At 38.0% G+C, this 24267-nt stretch overlaps 1 protein-coding gene across 3 annotated transcripts in view; it reads right to left on the reverse strand.

The window, feature by feature from the left end:
- EFHC1 (EF-hand domain (C-terminal) containing 1) overlaps positions 1-24267 on the reverse strand; it is a 103775-nt gene that overhangs the window by 36394 nt on the left and 43114 nt on the right. For all 3 annotated transcript variants that reach the window (XM_011981316.1, XM_011981315.1, XM_011981317.1), the window contains 4 exons: positions 22017-22237; positions 17095-17235; positions 8338-8551; positions 7801-7948 (listed from right to left, as the gene is read on the reverse strand). In XM_011981316.1, the coding sequence (XP_011836706.1) occupies positions 7801-7948; positions 8338-8551; positions 17095-17235; positions 22017-22237 (724 nt within the window). The remainder of the gene's footprint in view (positions 1-7800; positions 7949-8337; positions 8552-17094; positions 17236-22016; positions 22238-24267) is intronic.

Raw genomic sequence — 24267 nt, forward strand, 5'->3', positions numbered from 1 at the left:
GGTGGCTCAGACGAACAAAGACATGTTGAAAATAGATTCAGCAGAATGGTCAGGAGAGCAATTCAGATACTGCAATGTCTAGAAAGTTTAGAGAAGGCAAGCAAGAGGACAAAAAACAGGACCTTGAGAAATGCCAACCTAGTAGACAGAAGTAGGAAAGACACACAGAATAGGCTTTAAGAGAGGTAGGACTACCAATGAGTTTCCAGAACTCAAAAGAGGATTTCAAAAGAGGGGTGGTAAAGAGTAATCAATATTATATGCAGATCAGAAAAACTGAACACTAGACCAAGGGGTCAGCAAACTATGACACCCAGGCCAAAGTCAACCTGCTGCCTATTTTTTATACATAACATTTTATTGAAATACAGCCACTCCTATTCATTTACATATTGTCTATGGCTACTTTCATGCTGTAAGGGTAGAGTTGAGTAGTTACGCCAAAGAAGGTATGATCCATAAAGCCTAAACTATTTACTACCTGTCCCTTCACTAAAAAAAAAAAAAAGAAAGAAAAAAAATTGTCAACCCTTGCTCTCGGAGAATAGATTATGAGCTCCCTATTCTCTTATATAGTTGCCTAAGCATTTAATATAAGGTTTGGTATATGGTATAAGCTCAAATATCTGCTGAATGAATGACTAAATGAGAAGAGTCCATTATACTTGGAAACAATCAATGACCTTCAAGAAAGAAATTTATGAAGCAGTCATTTAAAAAAGTCATAAAGATTCTGGAGCAGTCAGGAGGGAAGTGGTTACAGACACAAAATAGAAGAATTAGATTTGAAGAAATAGGAGGAGTTACTTATCTCTGACAAAAGAAGGTAAAGAGAAGAAGAGTGATAGTAGAGAAACATTCTAAGATGAAGGGTGAGAAAACTGATGAAGCCCACATTGGATCATTTGATCTCATATTTGAAACCAAATTACTTCCATTTCCTTAAAGAAAATGGAAAAGGAAATGAGAATATTTGGACAATTCTCATGGGAAAAGTAGCTGGAAGTAAAAAAGAAAAAGATTAAAAAGATCATTGAGTAAGAGAGTAGGGTCCTCTTGAAGCTGAAGCGCACAAAAGGGCATGTTAATGGAACAAGAATAATACATATGAACAAGTGTGTGTATGTATCTATGCTATTCACACATGTGGATTTCCTGTGGAGGGTGGGTTAATAAGTGTGTGCATTTGCTGTCCTTAAGTCTGAGTTCAAATACTGCAATGAGGACCCCAAACCCAAAGAGAATTTAAGACCTTGGAGATGAAGTTAATACTCAGTTACCTGTGCATTATTCTAATTTTCTGGCTCAGAGAAAGCAAAAGGCCAACTCCAAATTTCATCATCTTGGAACTGACAATTGACATAAACAGTACTGGTCTGATAAGTACTCATGATCCCCTTTCATGACTCTCTGCAATGAGTGGCAAAATATATTTGTAACTGCATTTCCTTAGAGCAGGATTCTTTATCAGATGGGTGAGTCAAGAGCTAAATGCAGAATAGCTAGGAAACACAAAAGATGTGACCGTGGATTCTTATCATCTCCATGCATTTTCCCTAACTCATCTCTCTGACCCATCACAAGAGAAGAAAGGGAGGGTGAGCATCAAAATGAGAATGGCAATGGATCTCTTAACCCATGTCATAGTCCATTTATGTTGCTATGAAATAACTGAGGCTGGTAATTTATTTAAAAAAAAAAAAAAGAGGCTTATTTGGCTCAGAGGTCTGAAGACTATATAAGGAACATGGTACCAACATTTGCTTCTGGTAAAAATGTCAGGCTGCTTCCTTTCATGGTGGAAGGGGAAGGAGAGCAGACATGTGCAGAGATCACATGATAAGAGAAGAGGCGAGAGAGAGAGAGTAGGTGGTGCCAGGCTCTTTTCAACAACAGTTCTCATGGGAACTACAAGTGAGAACTCATTCCTATGAGAATGGCACCAAGCCATTTATGATGGATCTGCCCTCAGGATCCAGACACCTTCCATGAGGCCCATCTCCAACACTGGGGATCAAATTTCAACATGAGGCTTGGTGGGGCCAAACAAACCATATCCATATGGCAACCTAAAATTTGAATTTCTCCTTATTTTTATTGATATCATATGCTAAGAGTCACAGTGGTATCTTTTCCTCATTACTGCATTTTTAAAAACTTAAATTACTAAATTTAAAAAAAATGTGAAAGATGATTTAATTAGTGGTATGCTGAAGCAAGAAGCTTTCCAGTGTCTGCTGGTATTTGCATAAACAAGGGATAATTACAGAAAAAAACTTCTGGGAAGTATTAGAATTAAATATATGACTATGAATATGAAGTGGGTCTTTAATGCTAGTCAACCACCAAACTATGCTTCTCCAGTCCGTTCAGCCTCCCACTCTCCTGGACAGCTATCATATTTGTTTAAGTCCTGAGGCAATTTTTTTTTAAAATTAAAGATGTGTCCATGAAATGGGACAATTTTTTTTTTTTTTTTACATTTTAACATCTCTGGAATTAACATGCATTTTTCAATTCATGGTGAATATGGATTATATTTGGATATTTTTTCTTCCTTAGAAGTAGCTAATATATGCTGTTTTAAATTTTATTTTATATTCATTTTGTTGATATTTATATATTCAATAAAAAGAGCATTTCATAACTTCTCCTCTCTCCTGAAACCTCCAATATCTCCCTCTATCCTCACTCTTTCTACTGCACTACTATCAGGAAACAATCACAAGGGCCTTCCAATATCTACACAGCTACCAGCATCTGAACCCACATATCCTGCCTGCCTTTTGCCTGTTGCCCTAGATCAAGGTTTTAAAGAGTAATCCCAGGACCTGTGGAGGTTCCCAAGACCCTCTGGGGGTCTGTGAAGTCAAAATTATTCTTGTGATAATACTTAGTCATTTATTTATCTTTTTACTCTTGTTTTCCCACAAGTACACAATGGAGTTTTCCAAAGGTCACACAACACAGGCTATCACAGCAGGCAGAATACAAAAGCGCATGAAAATCCAGTCATCATCTATTACTAAAGTCAGACATTAAGAGGTTTGCAAAAATGTAAAGCACTATCACTCTTCTCACTCAATTTTTGTTTGTAAAAATATAGGGTTTTTTCCCCCCACAAAATTATGTTATTTGTGTTAACATGAAATGGGTTTATTGTTTTCAAAATAAATTAATATTTGAAAATTTTTCAGATACAATTTCTAATATGCTAAATAGCAATAGATACAAACACATAAAAACTCTTTGGGGCCCTCAATAATTTTTAAGGGTATAAAGGTGTCTCGAGACCCAAAAGTTTGAGAAATACTGCCCTAGGTGAATGGTTGGTGCTTCTATCTGAAGCCAATTCCTCCACTTAAACCCCATCCTCTCACAAACTCCAGAAATTCTCCCTGCTCTGTCACACACTTATCAATGTTTTCTTCTCTATGGAATCATTCCCATTAACATACAAACATGCGATTTCTTCCATGTTAAAACAAAAGCAAAAACAAAATAAAACAAGACCTTCTCCTGACTTCACTTTCTCTGCCAGCTGCTGCCCCATTTCTCCGTTGTCCTTTGCACCAAACCTCTCCAAAAGAGTAGTCTCCACTCTGATCCAGAATTCCTCTCTCCCACTCTCTCTTAAATCTACTGCCATCAGGTTTTCCCCGTCTTCCCATTCCACTGAAACTCCTCATTAAGGTCTCCAAGGTCCCCAATTCCCTTAATATTGCTAAATTCCCATTTGATATAATGAATCATTCTGAGGTTGGAAGTGGGACTCGACTCTGGAGGCTCGGCTCGGACACAGGACCAAATTGAGGACTAGCTAAAATAGGTCTGGGGCAGAAGCAGCTTTCCGTAAGACATGCCCACCAGTGCTCCATATCAGTTTACCATTGCCATGACAACATCTGGAAGTAACCACCCCTTTCCATAGCAACGACACGAACACCTGGAAGATACCACCCTTTTCCTAGAAATTTCTGTATAAACTGCACCTTAATGTGCATATAATAAAAAGTGGGTATAAATATGAGTGCAGAACTGCCTTTGAGCTACTATTCTGGGCACAATGCCTAGGGGGTATCCCTACTCTACAAGGAGCAGAACCTCAGCTGCTGCTGTACACTGTTGCTTAAAAACAGTTGCTGTTTAACAGCACCAGCTCTCCCTGGAATTCTTTCTTGGGAAAAGCCAGTAACTCTCCCTGGCTGAGCCCTAATTTTGAAGCTCACCTGTCCTCCATCAAGTCTGTCTTCCTCGATATGAAGGCATTTCTCAGTTTGCACAGTTCCAAGATGCATGAATTTCGACTACTACCATTTAGTAAAATAATCCATTCCCCCAACAACATGGTTCAAATTTCAGTCAACACAGTTATTAACTATGAGTAACTGCATAAAGTACAAACTTATCTGTCAGGACTTTAGTCCACTAACCACAATGTAATTAAACAGATGCATATCACCATCAGTGACAATTACATCACTTCTTTCAAAGTCTGTTTGTGACTGGTCACTGTATATTTGTTTTATAGTTCGCGCAGACAGTAAAGTGTGTAGCTATGTTGCCTCCTCGTCTCTCAGTGATACACAAACTGTATTTTACAAAAATGGAGAATCAAAAGAGAGAATTGGCCAATAAGGATGAAAGTACAGCAAAGATGCAAGAAGTGAATTCAAGTCAAATATAAATGGAGTTACAGAAGAGAAAGCTGACTGTAGGAATGTCGACACAGCTGCCTTTCAAGAGACTCTAGATGTGCAGCCAGTGGAAACTGGTGAAGGCAAACCTATCAACACAAATGAGAAAAGTGGTTGTAATGAAAAGAATGAAGATATCCCAGATGCCTGTAAAATGCTTCACATTAAAAGAACTCTCAGAGATATTTCATTCTCATTAAAGGAAGTCTAAGAGATATTTTATAACATTGAAAGCAAAAATCATAAAATGTTGGAAGTTGATCCATCTTAAACAGGAGTATGACAATTCACCAAGGCATAGAACAGATGTTCACTCTGTATCATAAGTTATACAATGAGAAGTAGGCAAGTGCCGCTCAAACCACTTTTGATAAAGTTTTTATAAAGCAATAAAACACTTTAATTCTTAATGTCATCAATGTTTTAAATTTCAGTGTGCTAAGTAAAAATTAGTTTTACTATTTTTTCATGTTCTTATACATTTATAACCATCAAAGTTTTTAATGTTGTGACAAATTTTTTTTTTTTTTTTTTGAGACGGAGCCTTGCTCTGTTGCCCAGGCTGGAATGCAGTGGCGCAATCTTGGCTCACTGCAACCTCCGCCTCCTGGGTTCAAGTGATTCTCCTGCCTCAGCCTCCTGAGTAGCTGGGATTACAGGTGCGCACCACCATGCCTGGCTAATTTGTTTGTATTTTTAGCAGAGATGGGGTTTCACCATGTTGGTCAGGCTGGTCTCGAACTCCTGACCTCATGCTCCGCCTACCTCGGCCTTTCAAAGTGCTGGGATTACAGGCATGAGCCACCGTGCCTGGCAGTGACAAAAATTTTTAAAGGGCACAGAACAATTGTACATTTTCCCTTTGATTATTAAAATTGTTTTGCATGGTATTTTTTACAGTCTTACGCTACCATGTAAACAAGGAACTACCTGTAATTTCTTCATTTGGCATCCAGGACACCACATTCACTTGGTTTTCTTCCTGCTTCATTGGTTTTCCTTTTCAGTTTCCTTAACTCTAAGTGTTGGTGGACCCCAGAGCTTAGTTCTTGGAGCCATTCTTTTCTTTATCTACACTAACTCCTTTAGAGACTTCATCCAGGCCAGGAACAGTGGCTCATGCCTGTAATCCTAGCACTTTGGGAGGCCAAGGAGGGAGAATCACTTGAGTCCAGGAATTCTGGGCAATAAACTGAGACCCCTGTCTCTACTAAAAATTTAAAAATTAGCTGGGCATGGTGGCATGCACCTGTAGTTCCAGCCACTTGGGAAGCTGAAGTGGGAGGATCTCAGGAATTTGAGGCTGCAGTGAGCTATTATTCCACTACCAGCACTGCATGCCAGCCTGGGTGACAGAGCGAGATCCTGTCTCAAGAGAGAGACAGAGAGAGATGTCATCCAGTCTCACAGCCTAAAACATCACTATATGCCAACAACTCCCCCATTTATATCGCCAGCCCAGACCTCTCACTCAAACTCCAGATTTACATATCCACAGACTATACGTTCTCGACTTGGCTGTCTTAAACCTAATATACAATATATCCAGAACTGAAATCACAACCCCAACCAACAAAGAAGGCAACTGTTCTACCCACAGCCCGCATCTTCCCCATCTCAGGTGATCACAATTTCTTCCTTCCAGTTGCTCAGGCCAAACATCTTGGAGTCCTCCTTAACTATTCTTTTCCCCTCACATCCCCTAGAAAATCTGTCTGAAGTCCAATTGGTGCTACCTTCAAAATATATCCAAATCAGACCACTTCTCCCCACCTCCACTGATACCACCATCCTGGGCCCAGACATCACCATCTCTTGCCTGGAATACTGCAATAATCTCTTAACAAATCTCTCTCCTAATCTATTTTCAACACAACAGCTAGAATAGTTCTTTTAAAATATATGTCAAATCTTGCCACTTCTCTATTCAGATGCCCCTGCTCCCAAAGGCTCATTTCATTCAGAGAAAAAAGCCAGCACCTTTCCAAATACCTAGTAAGTCCTACACAATCTAGCCCATTGTTAATTTTCTAATTCCATCTCCTACTCCTCTTCCTCTCACTCACTCCATTTCAGCTACCCTCACTGGCCTACTTCTTCCCAATGTTCGTTGAGTACTGTAAGTAAGATATGCTAGCATTTAGGGTCTTTGCATGCACCATTTCCTCTTCCTGAAAAGCACTTCCTCCAGAAATCCACCCAGCTAACTCCCCTCAAGTGGTTGTTCAGTGTCACCTCAAGGTACAACCACATACCCCGACCTACCTTCACAACCTACTGCCACTCTCCAGAAACACTTGTTACTCTTAATTTGCTCCATTTTTTACAGCATTCATCACCCAATATACTGTATAATTTATTTGTGCTATTGTCTATTTCCTGCTGCTTGGAAGGTCAACTCAATGTGGGAGGCAACTTCTTGTCTACTTTGTTTACCGATAAAAGTCCAAGGGCCTGGTGATAGTCTCTGACACATAGTAGGCATTTAATAATTATAGCTGACCCTCTTACAACAAGAATTTGCATTGCACAGGCCCACTGATACCTGAATTTTCTTCTGCTTTGCCACCCTTGAGACAGCAAAACCAACCCATCCTCCTCAACCTACTCAACATGAAGATGAGGATGAAGACCTTTAAGATGATCCACTTCCACTTAATGAATAGTAAATAATTTTCTCATTCTTACGATTTTCTTAATTTCATTTTCTCTAGCTTACTGTATTGTAAGAATACAGGATGCAATACATACGACATAGAAAATATGTGTTAATCAACTGTTTATCAGTAAGGCTTACAGTCAAGAGTAGGCTATTAGTAGTTAAGTTTTGGGGTGTCAAAGTTATACATGAATTTTCAACTGTGCAGAAAGGCTGGTACCCCTAACTCCCACACTGTTCAAGGGGCAACTGTATTTGCTAAATAAATAAAGTTGAAAAAGTTATAAATTACTAGTTATTACACTGACACAGGGAACCTTCTGTTTATGTCTAATAATTCCCACCTGGTGAGAGAAATCGGAAAATCTAAAATGTGATTACTCAAAGTCAGAATTACTTCCTGAATATCTTGAGTATGCCAAACCCTAGCAATCAAACACATACCTTTCTGATTCTGAAGCAGGTGCTTCTAGCTTTCGGACATGTTTCTGAACTGATGCGAGTGCTTCTGGTGAATACTGGGCAGCATTGCTCTCCATGTATTTCAAAACATACTCGTCTGTATCAAGGATGATGAACCGGTGACCAAATACTGGAGAGAAGGTAGCAGTACACTTAGCTTGGTGATGTTCTCTCACGCAATCAGAAGTAAAATAGTATTAACCCTCCTATGATAAATTCACAGTTATGCATTTATGACAGAAACTAATGAGCTTTCTTTAAATGACATACTAATATGCAGTCATTTGCTCAGTATTTACAAAACTTACTGTCGACATCTGTAGCCAACAAATGCAATCAACTTAGAGTTTAATTGATTAGGAAGGCAATTAACACATTATACCATATATACAAGGATAGTAGCTTTATCTCAGTTGTAATATAATCTAATTGCTTCTTACAAGGGTAAAATGAATTAAATTCCAACTAAGAACTCATTCAGGCAGCCAGTAGGAAATTCTGGACTGTATTTAGACCTACCCTCAATCACAGCACCAATGAAGAAGTCACTGGGGCCATAGTAGATAGGGTTGTCCACTGTAGAGTATGGTTTAACAACTTTAGTCCTGCCAAGGTACTTGCCACCAATGATACCAGAATTGCGAACAGGAGGCTCAAAGATACTGATCATGTCAGTAGCTAGAAAGTAAGAGAAGACAAATCTCCGGTCTTTGTCTTCTGGGATGGGGGATTCCTATAAAGGTAAAGAAAAGAGGATATTATGAAGGTTCATGGTCTATGCAGATGTGCAAACTTAAATGCCTACAGGGGCCAGGTATAGGATATATATGAAGCAGTCTGGGTTCTTACAATATAAACAAACCATCTATGGGGGAACTCTGGTATCTCTGGGAAGAACATGCCTCATCTAAGGGAGGCTTCCCAAGGGAGGCCACACCAACGCAACTCAGTTGTTGCCTTGTGAGAATGTAGGCCCAATGTTGCTAGATCTTTCAGTTTTTCAAAAGATAAAAATGTGGATTACTATTTTAAACCTCTGATTTTAAAGTACTGACTCCAACTCTTTTAAAGCACCATGAAGCCCAAACACAGTATACTAGAACATATATGTGGGCTACATTCTGACCACAGGCTGCTAGCTGAGACCTGTTGGCTGATATTATGTTCAACTTCATGAACACTAAGATGATTAAGTAAGGTTTTGTTTTTTAAGCAAATGTATATACATAATGTAAAAAAAAAAAATTTAAAAAGAGGGGATAAGAGTAATACAAAATCAAAGAATTGAAAGTGATTCTGAGAAACTACCTTGTAGACAAGACTTTTTCTAAATCAAATTGCAGAGTGATCACACAACCCCTAAGGAAGAAATTCCAGCTCCAACAAACCTTAATACAGCTCTGCTTATTCCTAAAATCCACTCATACTGTAACTGTAGCACATCTTCTCATTAAGACCATGGGATTGTTTGTATAATAGTTCTTCATCTATTAAAGAAGTCATTAGATTTTTCTCTTAGTGAAATAATTTTCTCATATCATTCCCTCATCTAATAGTTTCCAAATCATTTGGATTATACACCCATGTAATAAAAATATAAATGTTAAACAATCACAATATAGTTAATAAAAATCAAATCATATCACTCCTCTGCTCTCAAACCTTCAAAGAATTCTTGTCATACTTAGAATAAAATACAAAGTTCTAAACAGGGGCATACCAGGGCCATTGGGAGTGACAATGGTAATGGTTTACCATGGCAGGAAAGAGTACTATAAAACTTAAAAAAAATTATTGTCTTTATTGGGAATGAGGTTTACATTTATAGAAAACCTGCATAAATATTACAGAGAATTCTCACTCCCCTCACCAAGGTTCTCCTAATGTTAACATCCTATATAGCCATTAGTGCAATTATCTGAACCAGGAAAATAACAATAGTATGACATTAATAAATAAACTACAGTCCTTATTCAAATTTCACCTGTTTCTGACAAATGGTCTTTTTGTTTCAGGATCCCATCCAGGATCCCACATTGCATTTAGTTATTATTTCTCTTGAGTCTCCTCCAATATGTGATAGATAGTTCCTCAATCTGCCCTTCTCTTTCATGACTTTGACACTTTTGAAGACTACTGATCAATTATTTTCTTGAATGTTCCTCATGCATCTCATTTTTGCATTTTTGGCAAAAGTATCCCAGAAAAGATGTCATGTCTTTAGTGTATACCAGGGAGTTTATGAAGTCAATATATCTTATTATGGATGACACTAACCTTGATCACTTGTTAAGATTTCTGCTGGATTTCTTCTCTTAAAGTTACCGTATTTCCCTTTGCAATTACAAAACACCTTGCGGGAGATGTTTTGAGATTATGGGAATCCCGTTTCTCCTCAAAGGTTTTCCCACTAATTTTAGCAGCCATTGCTGGATCTTATCTGCAACCGTGATTACAGCAGTGTGTGCATAATGATAATTTTTCTACTTCCCACTTTTCTTTTACATTTATTAACTGAAATTCTACTGTACGGAGGAGCCATCCCTTTGGGGATGAGTATCACTGATGTTGTTTAGAAATACAGGCAAATGATAAGAAGAAGAAACAGACCAACTTTTAGTTGGTTTTATTTTTACATTCTCTGCAGCTTATTATCTATACTTTCTTGTTACCTGGACTGCTTCCATCAGCCCATTCCTCTGGCCTTGTTATACCACTGGTTGCAGAGCCCTGGTTGGCTGCCGACCTGTCATTTCCACCTTTTTGCCCTCCATTCACTGCACACTGTCTCGGTCTTACATGCAGCTCTCTCAGATATTCCCCTGGCTGGCTCCCTCAGCTATTCCTTTGGTTTCTGCTCTGCTATGACCTCTTCAGAGAGGCTTTCCCCATTCTGCTGATATAAATGAGCCCCTTTCCCATCATTCTCTGTCTCGCTTTATTTTTTACAGCACGTTACTACCTATCCTTCTACAATGTATTTATTTGACTAGAATGTAAGCTCCATGAGAGCAAATATTTGTCTATCTTGTTCTCCACTGTACCTTTGGTGTCTAGAACCATATCTAGCCCAGAGTAGTCCTTTAATATTTATTGAATGAATTAATAATTAAACATATGTTCTTCTATATAAATATAGTTTGTGCATTAAAAGGCACATACAAAAATATCAGAGGCTATAAAACAAATGCACTCATAGTAAATAAAATAAACAGAGGCTGTAATATTTTCTTGACAAACACCACAGATGGTACTGTCTTTCATATCTCTTGGAAGACATTAAGCTGCTTTGAAGATCACGGTTCAGATGATGTTTCTTATGCTCTTCCAAAGCTTTGCCAAGTTTCTCAGCCAGCACTCCACTCTCAGTCCCAGAGAGTTTACCAGCATACTTTTACTTAGGCACCAATTGCCTATCAGAACTTAGTATACATTGTTTTCTCAGAACACATCCCGTGTCTTTGTCTGACCTCCATGGGACTTAATTGTCTCTGATCATTTCTCTAGCATACTCCCTTCTTTTTGAATTTCCATATATTTTCTTTTGAAGTCCCCACCTCACTCATAAACCTTTTCCCCTTATTGTCAAGCACCCTTTCTTCCTCAAGAACTTTTGTGATGAGTCTAACGAATACATTCTCTATTTCGTCAAATAGGTCAGGGGAAAACATCTGAAAATTACCATGACCAGAATATCGCTTCTTTTTTCCTGCCCACATGAAGATATCCACTATTTCTTCACTAATAGTTCTGTTGGCTTTCTTTTAAATTTTTTTACTGTGAACAGTAACACAGAGAGAAAACTACAAAAAAACCCCAAAACAACAATAAAAATATCAAAATGTATGGCCGAAAGAATTTTAATGAAGTGAGCAACCATATAACCACCATCCAGGTTGAGAAACAGAACACTGACAGAACCTCCCAATCAATATTCTATCCTTCCCCCACCGAACAGGCCATTGCCTTGAATTGTATGGTTTTCTTTAGTTTTGCTATAAAGCAGACATCCATAAAGTTTTGTTTTGTCTGCTTTTTAATCTTCATATAAATCAAATTACATAATATGCATGCATTCTTTTGTGTCTGGATTCTTACATTCAAAATTATGTTGATGTGATTCAGCCATGTTGTTATTAGTAGCTGTAGTTCATTGATTTTCATTGAACAGAAATCAAATTATGACACAAATATGCCATAACTTATCCAGTCTCTTGTAGTAGACATTTAGGTCTATTTTTGCTATTATGAATTATGCTATTATAAACATTCTTAACTTTTGGTACACATATATTGCACCCTTAGCACAATCTAGTATATTTGATTATGCCAGTGTTTTACAAAGTGGGTATACTCTCTTAGTAAAGAGTATGAGAGTTCCTATGGTTCCATATTCTCATCAACATATTAATGATTCTGATGGGTGGGTAGAGGCAACTCACTATGACTGTAATCTGCACTTCTTTAGTTACTAACAAAGCAAAGCAACTTCTCATATGTACACATTTTTAAAGACAGAGTTTCTGTTGCCTGGGCTGGAGTGCAGTGGCAGGATCATAGCTCACTGCACCTTCGAACTCCTGGGTTCAAGTGATCCTACCGCCTTAGTGTCCCAGGTAGCTGGGACTATAGGCACATGCCACCATGCCCAATTAATTTATTTTTTTATCTTTGTAGCGGTAGGGTCTCATTATATTACCCAGGCTGCCTTCAAGCGATCTTCCTGCCTCGACCTCCCAAAGTGCTGGGAAAACAGGTGTGAGTCACTGCACCTAGCCCTTCTTATATGTTTAGTTGCCTCTTGGATATCCTCTTTTGTGAAATGCCTGTTCAAGTTTCTTGCTCATTTTTCTAAGTGATTTCAGAATGTTCTTTACATATTCTGAATATAAGATCTTGGTTGATTTCTGTATCAAACATCTGCTCCCACTTGAAGCTTGCCTTTTTTTACACTCTTAATGCTGTTTTTTGGAAGAACAGAAAGTTTTCATCTTAATGTAGTCAAATTTATCCATTTTATTTTATTTTATTTAGAGCCTCGCTCTGTCACCCAGGCTGAAGTGAAGAGGCACAATCTCAGCTCACTGCAACCTCTGCCCCCCAGACGCAAGTGATTCTCCTGCCTCAGTCTCTCAAGTAGCTAGGACTACAGGCATGTACCACTATGCCCAGCTAGTTTTTTGTATTTTTAGTAGGGACAGGGTTTCGCCATGTTGGCCATGCTGGTCTCAAATTCCTGAGCTGGGGCAATCTGCCCGCCTTGGTCTCCCAAAGTGCTGGGATTATAGGCATGAACCACTGTGCCTGGCCATTTATCCATTTTAAAAACATGACTGCTTTTTTGTATCCCACTAAATAAATCTTCCCCCACTATAATGTTAAGATTATTTATTGCTAAGAAGTTTTATTGTTTTGCTTTTCACATTTAGATTTTCCATCTACCTAGACTTGATTGCCACTTTTGGTGTGAGATGGAGGTCAAATTTTCTTCTCTTTTGAATATCTAATTGTTCTGATATCATTGATTAGAAACATCTTCCTTTCCCAGCCCCTCTGCAGTGCTGTATTTATCATATGTCTTTTCCTGGGGTGTCTATTCTATTCCATTGGTTTGTCTATCCTTGCACCAAAAACATGTTGTTTTAATTACTGTAACTTTTAATACGGAGTGATATTTTGGTGAGCAAAATCCACTGATCTTGCTCTTCTCCAAGAGTATCTTGGCTATTCCTGGTGCTTTGCCTCTCCACTTAAATTACAGAATCAATTTGTCTGTAAAAATAAAAACATTTTTAGATTTTTTGACTGTAATTACTTTTAAACCATAGATCAATTTTGGGAAAATATTTTTGTAATACTGAATTTTCTAACCAATGAACATGGTATATCCCTTCATTTATTTAGGTCTTCTTAATTTTCTCTCAATAATATTTTAGCTGTTACATATCTTTTGTATATAACACCTAAAAGATACATAACACCTAAAGTGTTTTTGTATGTAACATCTAGGTGTTACATATCTTTTGTATGTAAAAGATATCACATATCTTTTGTATGATAAAGATATATCTTTTAGGTGTTACATATCTTTTGTACGTAACATATCTTTTGTGTGTAACACCTAAAAGATATGTAACACATACCTTTTGTATGTAGCATATCTTTTGTATATAGCACCTAAAATATTATACCAAGGAATTTAATTTATACCTAGGAATTTAATATTTTTGATGCTATGGTAAATGGTATTTTTTAACTTTATGTTTTCTTCGTTGCTATTTGTATATTGACTTCCCTAATGCAGAAGGCAGATTCTTTATTTTCTGTACTATACAATTGTTCATTTTGGATAATGACAATTTTATTTTTTCCTCCTCAATCAGTATGCTTGTTTATTCACTTCCTGTTTCACTGTTCCAGCTAGGACTTCCAGAACAATGTTGACCAGAAGGGGTGATAGCAGTCTTGCCTTGTTCCTAATCTCAGAAAGCACCCTTTCAACATTTCATCACTAAGTAAGCTGTTTGCAGTAGACTTTTCAACATACCCTCTAACAGATTAAGGAAACTCCTTTTTATTCCTTTTTTTATTATTAAGAGTTTTGTTTTCTTTTATTTTTTACTTTTTTAAACTTTTATTTTAGGTTCAGGGGTATATGTGAGTTTTATTTTTAAATCAGATTGATTTTAGCAAATGCTTTTCAAAATCTAATTTTTCTCTTTTATTCTGTTAATGTGATGATTTTTCAAAACTGAAACAGACTTTTTTGGCTTATTTCTCATTTTTTGCTGAAAATCTCAATCTTATTCTTTAACATGGTAAACAAAGGCTTTTTAAATTTTTTAAATTGTTTATTTCATTTCATTTCACTTTTTTTTTAGACGGAGTTTTGCTCTGTCACCCAGGCTGGAGTATAGTGATGCAGTCTAGCCTCACTGAAACTTCCGCATCCCGGGTTCAAGTGATTCTCATGTCTCAGCCTCCTGAGTACCTGGGATTACAGGCGCATGGCACCATGCCTGGCTAATTTTTGTATTTTTTTAGTAGAGATGGGGTTTCAGCATGTTGGCCAGACTGGTCTCAAACTCCTGATCTCAAGTGATCCACCCTCCTTGGACTCCCAAAGTGTTGGGATTACAGGTGTGAGCCACTGCTCCTGGCTTAAGTTTAAGTTTCATAATGCCAGTATCTGAAGTCCCTATAGGTATATTCTACAGTCTCTTATTTCTGGTCACTTTATATTATCTTGTCTTGTTTCTGAACACTGTATTATTAATATTGTTACATTGTATTTTTAAAATTCTAGAAATAAATTGAAGCCGAAAATGATGTAATCTGCAGAGAATTTGTTTGCTTCTGACAGTCACCTGGGGTTATTAGAATCCAGGATCACCTTAATCTGATCTGTAAAACTGAGACAATCAGGGACTATAATTCAAAGACAGACAACAGTCCCTTCAAAGATTAGCTACAGACAGACTGAAGCACAGAGGGTTTACCAGGAGCTTCTGCCTTTGACAGGCCCTAAATAGATTCCAATGTTTGTCCTCACAGGTGGGTCTTCTGAAATCAGCAAATGCGCCTAGCGGAAAAATGGCCCCAAATGTCAGGTTCACTTCTGTGGTTCTCATTGTTTCCCTGGTTCTTGTTCTGTGATTCTTCACATCTTGCTAGTTGTTCAGCACCTTCAAGTGGTAACACACATACACATACACATACATATACACATACGCGTGCGCGCGCACACACACACCCCCCCTCAGCAAGAGGGCTGATCCAAATTATCCGGTCTATCATGGCTAGGAATAGAAGTCCTTTGCAAACACTTTAACTTTTTGTGATATATCATGTTTGACCAGGTTGTTTGTGAGTACAGAAGGCTGCAATCAAAAGAAATTTATCCTTTCTCCTTAGTTAGCAATATCTAACACTATTCATAGCCATTTTTGTAATCAACTTTGTATTAATTTTTCCAGGTTTTTCATGTATCAAAGGTAAGCTTACAATTTTGCAGTTTACAAACCCATATGAGTTCCTTTCCCTTTTCTAATCCTAAGTATTAAACTAGTTCTTTATCAAAAGAATACTGGGTTGAAAGCCAGAAGGCTGAGTTCTAGTCCTACCCCTGTCTAAGCAGCACTGGATCTGGGACAAGATAACTAGCCTTTCTGTTTCTTAAGTTTTGAAACATAAAATGGGTAAAATATTGTATTGCCTTACTCATGGATAATGTGTGCAGAAAAAAATTATTTTGCCTACTGAACGGGCAGTTAATGAGTACCCACAAAGTCTAGAAAGACATGATTCCTGCCCTTAAGGAGTTACAGTTACCATATCATAATTTGACAAGACGCTTGAATTTTAACAGTAACTGAAAGAATCTAGTACTACAAAACCTTTGTTGGTCAGAATTCTTATGGAGAGTGCTCTAGTTGGCCTACATTTTGCTGTTTTGTTGTTTTCTTTAAAAATTTTGTTTTTAGCCCGCACTCCCTTTTTATTTAAAGCTTTGTACAATCATTTTCTAAAATCTATTATTCAGTTGTCTTTACCTTAGTTTTTATCTTTTCAAATACATGTATGTAGTTTGAAAAGTCACCTGACACCTCCTACCCGCAGCTCCTAATTCCTATTCCCAGATATAACTTATTTCAACTTCTGCTATTTATGTCCATATTTCTAATAAAATGGTTAGGTTCCTAGTCTACATTTTTTTTCCATTTTAAAGACCTTATACTTTGAATTTCTATCAACAATTTATCTCATACAATTCAGCTAATTAATGAGATATGCAGAACTTGAGTGTATGTCTTTTTCCAACTGCATGCTCTTAACTATTAGTCACATAACCTCTCAAGATATCAGGCAAGATATCACAGGTAAATGCAGAACTTACTAAGACATGGTCCCTAACCTCAAGGAAATCACAGTATACTAAAAAGCTGCACAGATACACACATGGTTTGAATATTAAGCAATTTCATAGTTACTTAACAAAAGAGGCAAAAGGTCTGTCAACATTTGAGGTGTTAAGAGTGACAGATTAATGATCTAAGAAAGATTATTGGGAGAGATAGGACTTGATCTAGGTCTTAGCTCAGGGGCACCATACTTAATACTATCCAACCTCCCTGAAGGCTGGGTACTAGATACAATGGTTGGTTGAGTCAACACATAACTCTGACAGTTGTTAATCTATAGCTTACAGACAAAATAAACAATCCTACACAGTACTGAGATAGAAGATAATCTTTAGTATATGAAAATTAGCCTCACCAGTGCAGCCAAATAACGAAGCACCTTGTTATCATTCACCAGCATTTTAATAACATCTTTTTTTGGAGCTTTTGGAATGAGAGCAAAGCAATTCTGAGCAGAATCTTCCACTAGCCCAAAACCATTATAAGGAGGCAACTCCTGGAGATATATAGGAAGCAAGATGTAAGGCAAATGCTACTTGTGTTAAAATTACATTAAAGGTAACTATAAGTTTAATGAAAAAAACTCTAGAAAATAAACTTATTCAAATATATTTTCTATATAAACAAATACAGTCAGAAAAAACAACTTATCCCCTTCCTCTTTGTGGATTTTGCATCATGTTCAGTGATCACAGAAGTAAGTGATGATGCTCTAAAGTAACTCTCAGGGCTAGAGAGAAACTATTGCTGATGTAAACTGACCCCTTACTACAAAAGCAGGACCTAGTCCCACCCCAGTCCCAATGCAAATGACCCTGTAGTCATCCTAGCATGGTTCTATGACTTCTTTGCTCTAGGATGTGGACCTCACCCTAGCAGACCTGGAAACTGTTTCCTCAGTTCACCCAAAGTAAGAGAGAGAGAGAGGGATGGGGGGAAGGGAGGAAGTGAGGGAGGGAGGGAGGGGGAGAGGGTGAGAGAGAGAGAGAGTGAGTGAGTGTATGTGTGATAGGGGAACGGTGGTAAGAACTTGATTCAAGCTACTTTTTCTCCTACTTACATCCATATTTCTAATCTTTTTATTTCTTAATTTCTGCCTCACAGAACAGGATGACAGCTATAGTTTTCTGAGAACTCAGATCCCTTTTCCACACAGGACCCCCTTTCTTCATGAAAAAGTTCAATTTAGGAAATTATTTTTCAGATACAAAGGTTATTTAATGAGTTTGCGTGAAGATATAGGTTGAGCTTGTATGTTTCATTTAGGCTCCATGAAGAGCCTGAAGCATCACTGTAGGATGCTAAGATTTATTTCCCTAAGAACTTTAGGTCAAAGACTAAGTCTTCCTCCTCCTCATCTAATGATAGGCAAACATCGGCAGGGTTATTTATTCCTGACTCCTCTTTGCTATGCTTTCTCAGGAAATTCAGCTTGTAGCACACATTTTCTCTTGTATATACCTCCACAAAATCTTTTTACATATTATTTTCAGGCACTTTAATAAGTAAGTCCATATGGTCCCTAGTACCATCCATAACAGAGTATTTCTTCAACAACAAAGGACTATTAAATTTGTCCACGGCATACTACTTGGAACACTGACCCCAAAATCACTTGTTGGGACTGTAGTTAATGTGGTAGTCATGGCTAGAATATGACTAGTAGATTTAGCAGATGGAAAATGACCTAATTTGCTTCAATTGCAAAACCACTACTCAGTGAATTTACAGGTTACTATGGGCAGAGGAACCCTGAGCTGATGGCCTACGTGCTAAGCAATTGAGTTTTCTCTGGAGGCTAGGCACAAACTGCAAAGTGGTGGTATCTGAACTTGCTTTGCACTTATACCAACAACACACAATGAGAGCATCCTGGCTGCGGGTGCCAGTAGGGAGGTCACTGAGGGTTGAGGATTTTGCAATAAGAAGGTAGCTATAAAGCCTCTGGGCCTTCTTCTCAAATTCCTATTGTATTTTAACAGACTACCTGTTTTTCCTGAATATACCTCACTTTCCCTGCCTGGAATAAAGACCTTCCCTAAATATCAGTCCGTATGCATGGTATCCTGGCATCTTGTTTCTCATACTTCAAGCTACTGCTTGGGTGGGTCCTGTTGTAAACTAGATGAACACTCATCTGACTATGGATATCATCACTCCTAGATACTCCCGCTCATACGATCCACTTACCACAGTTTCTGTCTGGACATCTTCAACTGAGCTAGTAGTATACATAGAACCCAAGAGTACCACAACCTTCAGATACAGCTTTCAGGGGCCATCTCCACAGCAGATTAGCTTTCCTAATTCTGGTTTCTTTCTTTTCCCTACCAGTATGCCTCCAGATGGAACCAGCCTGACAGAAAACACATCTGGCTATTGCATTTATGTTTACTAATTCCTGATCTAGCAGAGAAGCTTGACTTACAAGTGCCATGCCTCTCGAATTGAATATATCCATTTCATACCTACTTCTATCCCTCCACTGGCTTGGCTCTAGCTTTATCCCTCTAGACTCTGCCACAAATTCCTATGCCTGGTTTCCATTTATGTTATTTAGGGTTAAAACGACTGAGGTGTAATGACTAAAAAGTGTTTGCTGATTAGTAATTGGCATTCTATTTATCTCCAACAAATTTCATGGACAGATGGAATTTGTTTACTATAGAGCTATTTATTATAGAGAAAGTACGGGAAAGAAACTGACCAAATACTGTAATTGATGTGCCAAATGTATAGATGTTTTATTATATAAAATTAGTTTTATCATACATAGGGGCTGGGATAGAGCAAAATAACCAACTAAAATCTACAGTAGATCTTCAGTTCCCTCTGCTCTTTATACAGGGCTTCCCTCTCTTTTCTTTACTTCAAGATAGGTTAGGAGAAAAAAAAGATAGTAATAAAGGTGGGGAACAGAGGTATTCTAAGACTCAAAAGCTTTCATTGGCTCAAAAATAGATCAGGCCAGTGCAGTGACGCATGCCTGTAATCCTGGCACTTTGGGAGGCCAAGGCGGGTGGATCACCTGAAGTAGGGAGTTCCAGACCAGCCTGGCCAACATGGTGAAACCCCGTCTCTACTAAAAATACAAAAATTAGCTGGGTGTGGTAGCACGACCTGTAGTCCCAGCTACTGGGGAGGCTGAGGCATGAGAATAGCTTGAACCTGGGAGGTGGAGGTTGCAGTGAGCCAAGATTGCACCACTCACTCCTGCCTGGGAGATAAAGCAAGACCCAGTCTTTTTAAAAAAAGTCGAAGTCCTTTCACTAAGCAAAGGGCATCACTATGTTGCAATCTCTCACTACTCTACCTCCTGGTTAGACAACCATCCTTATCTATAAACTGAAGAGGTAAAATAGTTCCCTTGATCAAAATCTAAATCTGATCCCATGCTATTTTCCCCTGTATACTGCATCAACTGCTGCCAAAAAACTTGGGGGTAGAGGGTTTATCATAATTATTTTTCTTTTCACAATCCATATACACAAGGAGAGGGTTTATCATCATTCTTAATCAATTAACACATCATTGATAAAAGAAATCTACCAGAGAAAAAACTGACAGCAAGAGGTATTATCACCCACACTTCCTTCCAGAAATTGTATTGCCTCTGGCAACTCACAGCATACCAAAATCCAAATCCTTCTTTGTAATCGTTTCTATAAAACATTGTTTCTAAAAGTTTTGCCTAAGACACCACTTCTTTTTTGCAGAACACCTTCATAGCCAATTTTCTTCAGTCCAGTTCAAGAAACATATACCTCCTATTTTTTAGGCACTGTATCAGGTACTAGGAGAGAAAGATGAGTAGGACATAGTCTCCGACCTCAAGGGAGTTACAATCTAGTACAAAAGATTCACTAGCAAATAATTTAATATAATAGAGAAGTGCTAGTGGAAGGAGGCAGAGAATACCCCAGGAATAGAGACGAAAGGCTTTTAGCCCTACCTGGAGCTTTAGAAAAGACTTCTTGGAGAGGAAGCCTACACTGGGTATTGGAGGATAAAAAAGAGCTGCATGTAAGAACAACAGAAAAGTGGTTCAAGGAGGAAGAGCATAAGCAAAAGTTCCTGGGAGTAAAACAAGATGCTGTACTGGCAGAAGCACAGAACCCAGTACGACTGGAGGCCAAGTGCAAGCAAGAGGAGCAGCTGTTGGAGGGGAAGGCAGGGCCCTGGCTGGAAGCACTCAATCATTTCATCATTTTATTCATGCCTTTCTTTTGAGGAGAAAGGGCCCAGTGATATTTTACACACACAGTAGTCTTTTAATTTATGAATGGGTGTATTTTAATTATCTTTTAATTGTATGAATAGATGTATTTTCATACATCCATTTCATGAATGGATATCATTTATTTTGTCAATCTCCTCACACTTTTTTAAATAAATAATGCTACAATACACATTCTTCCACATGTTTTTAGAGTTCCCAAAGTATATTTCTAGGTAAAAGATATGAGATACATCTATATCTATGTATCATAATATAAACCATATTATGTATGTGTCCTATCATCATATATATCCAATATCATATATATTATAAACCATAATGATTTATAATATGTATATCGAAACAGATATAGCTATGTATTTTTTGAGACAGACTCTCACTCATTCTGTTGCCCAGGCTGGAGTGCAATGACGTGATCTCAGCTCACTGCAACCTCCATCTCCCAGGTTCAAGCAATCCTCATGCCTCAGCCTCCCCAGTAGCTGGGATTACAGGTGCGTACCACCACACCTGGCTAATTTTTGTATTTTTAGTAGAGACAAGGTTTCACCATGTTAGCTAGGCTGGTCTCTAACTCCTGACTTCAAGTAATCCGCCTGCCCTGGCCTCCCAAAGTGCTGGATTACAGTCGTGAGCCACTGTGCCCAGCCAGAAAATATATATGTTATTTATTTATAAAAATAAAATAGACAACAAATTGCCCTTCAGAAAGTTTACTCTAATTGGCTTTCCCACAAACAGTATATGAAAATTCCCATTTCTTCATATAGGGCAAACACTGAATATCGTGAATCTTTTAAAATTGAACAGATCCAAAAACATCATTATTTTCATTCTATTTCATTGATTATCAGTTACATTAAGGATCTTTTCATAATTTTTTTGCCATTTGTATTTCTTCTTTTGTGAACTACTGTATTACATATACTTTGTCCATTATTTATCGAATATTTGCATAGAAGTCTTTTTTCTTTTTCTTAAATTTCTACCTCAAAAAAATAGTTTTCTCACCACCCTAAGAAGTACTATCTGATTACCTGTTTTACCAGAGGTGGTTCCTGCTTGTTCACATCAATACGTGGTAAATCAGTGATTCCAAACTTCTCTTTGTAATACCGTCGAGTAAATGGATCACAATCATAAATGAAGAAAGTTCTTCCAAGGACAGTGAGTGACTTCCCAACAATGAAGTCTTTAGCAGTATACCATTCCAACACTTCTTGGTCAGAGATTTCCAGCACACACTGAGGGAAGTTCTCTAATATAAGATGGTGTTAGAGAGAAAAGAAGAAGGAATGAGTGGGTCAAGAAAGACCTGAGAACCTGAGGGAGTGCAGTCTTTTGCTCTGGTCAAGAGTCAGGGTCTCCCCTACATTCCCACTAGAACACATGGCTGTGTATTTCCATCTGTTGATAGGACACATACATAATAAAGTTTTTGTAAAGTCTCTCTCCCATATTCAGCTCAAACTATCACTACAAATCACTAATTTTAGCAAATTAATGCTTAGAAGAAATCACTACAGGAGGAAAGAACAAATGTCCTTCTATAAGGATAAAGTCTTAGGTCTAGGAAAGATCGAAGTCATTTAGCTCAACTTCCCACCCATTTATCCATTCATCCAACAATTACTAGTGACCATCATGTACTAGGTGCACTGCTAAATACTGGGATTACAATAATTAACACTGTAGATACAATTCCTGACTTCATGGAGAAAATACTCTGTTTACGGAGACAGATACTAAAAAATTATATAAATAATGGTTTCATTTCAGTTGTAATCACTGCTATTAGGACACTGTAAGCTAGTCCTGGAGATAGGAGGCAGGGACAGTCAATGAGATGATGACAATAATCCATTCATGTGGGAATAAATAATTTCCAAATGTAGAATCAATCTTGCATTTGTGAAATAATTCCAGTCTTGTCTTACTGTTTCATGAGAACTAAGAATTAACTTGTTTAATATTGATTCCCTGGGCCGAGCGCGGTGGCTCAAGCCTGTAATCCCAGCACTTTGGGAGGCCGAGGTGGGTGGATCACGAGGTCAAGAGATTGAGACCATCCTGGCCAACATGGTGAAACCCCGTCTCTACTAAAGATATAAAAAATTAGCCGGGCACGGTGGCGGGTACCTGTAGTCCCAGCTACTTGGGAGGCTGAGGCAGGAGAATCGCTTGAACCCGGGAGGTGGAGGTTGCAGTGAGCCAAGATTGTCCTCCAGTCTGGCGACAGAGTGACACTCCGTCTCCAAAAAAAAAAAAAAAAAAAAAAAAAAAGATTGATTACCTGCAGCTTGGCATCCAAGGAAATCTTAAGAGTCAATCAGTTCTAGTAGAGTGCCACGTCCTATAGTTGTAACCACAAAGCTTTGTCACAGAACCCTGATCACAACGGGGATGAAAAGTACGCTGATGTTCTCCTAACTGGTAATTACTAAGATTGAAAAACAGGAATAAGGCTAACTTTCTGCTATAACAGGCATAAAATTTGAACTCCAGCCCTTGATCATGGCAAAGGAGGGCCTGCTATTTCCCTAATAATGCATCTTATTAATAAAAGCTCTACAGTCCAAAGGATCCTTCTCCCTATGTCTGCTCCCAACCCTACTACCTCCCTTTGAGCTTCCCCAGGAAGTGATGGGCAATGGGTGACACAGCTTCTGACTATATGAACTTCCCTTAGTATACAATATTCCAGCAGATCTGGTATATGTGTGTGTGTGCTGTCCAGTCATCTGACTTTGTTTGCTCAACAAATTATTTTTTCATATAATGCTGGATCTGGTTTACTGATATCTTCTTTAGGATTTTTGCATATATCTTCTTAAGTGAGAATGACTATAGTTTTTCTTTCTCATGGTGACTTTGGTTCCACTGGCCTTTTTAAATGAAAGAATTAAGAAGTTCTCCTTCTCTCTAAAAGCATTTGTGTTAAGCTTAGAATTATCTGTTCTTTAAATATTTGTCAAAAATCTTCTGTAAAATTATCTGGATCTGCTGGCTTTTTTTGTGAGAAATGTGTAAACTAAATCTATTTCTTTAATGTTGAAGATATTTGGTTTTCTATTTCTTCATAAACAAGTTATACTTTTAAAAAACTGCTCATTTTGGCTGCGCGCAGTGGCTCATGCCTGTAATCCCAGCACTTAGGGAGGCTGAGGTGGGCGGATCACGAGGTCAAGAGATCAAAACCATCCTGGATAACACAGTGAAACACCGTCTCTACTAAAAATACAAAAGAAAAAAATAAATTAGCTGGGTGTGGTGGCGGGCGCCTGTAGT

The sequence above is a fragment of the Mandrillus leucophaeus genome, unplaced genomic scaffold (assembly GCF_000951045.1).
Source record: "Mandrillus leucophaeus isolate KB7577 unplaced genomic scaffold, Mleu.le_1.0 Scaffold223, whole genome shotgun sequence".
Lineage (NCBI taxonomy): Eukaryota > Metazoa > Chordata > Mammalia > Primates > Cercopithecidae > Mandrillus > Mandrillus leucophaeus.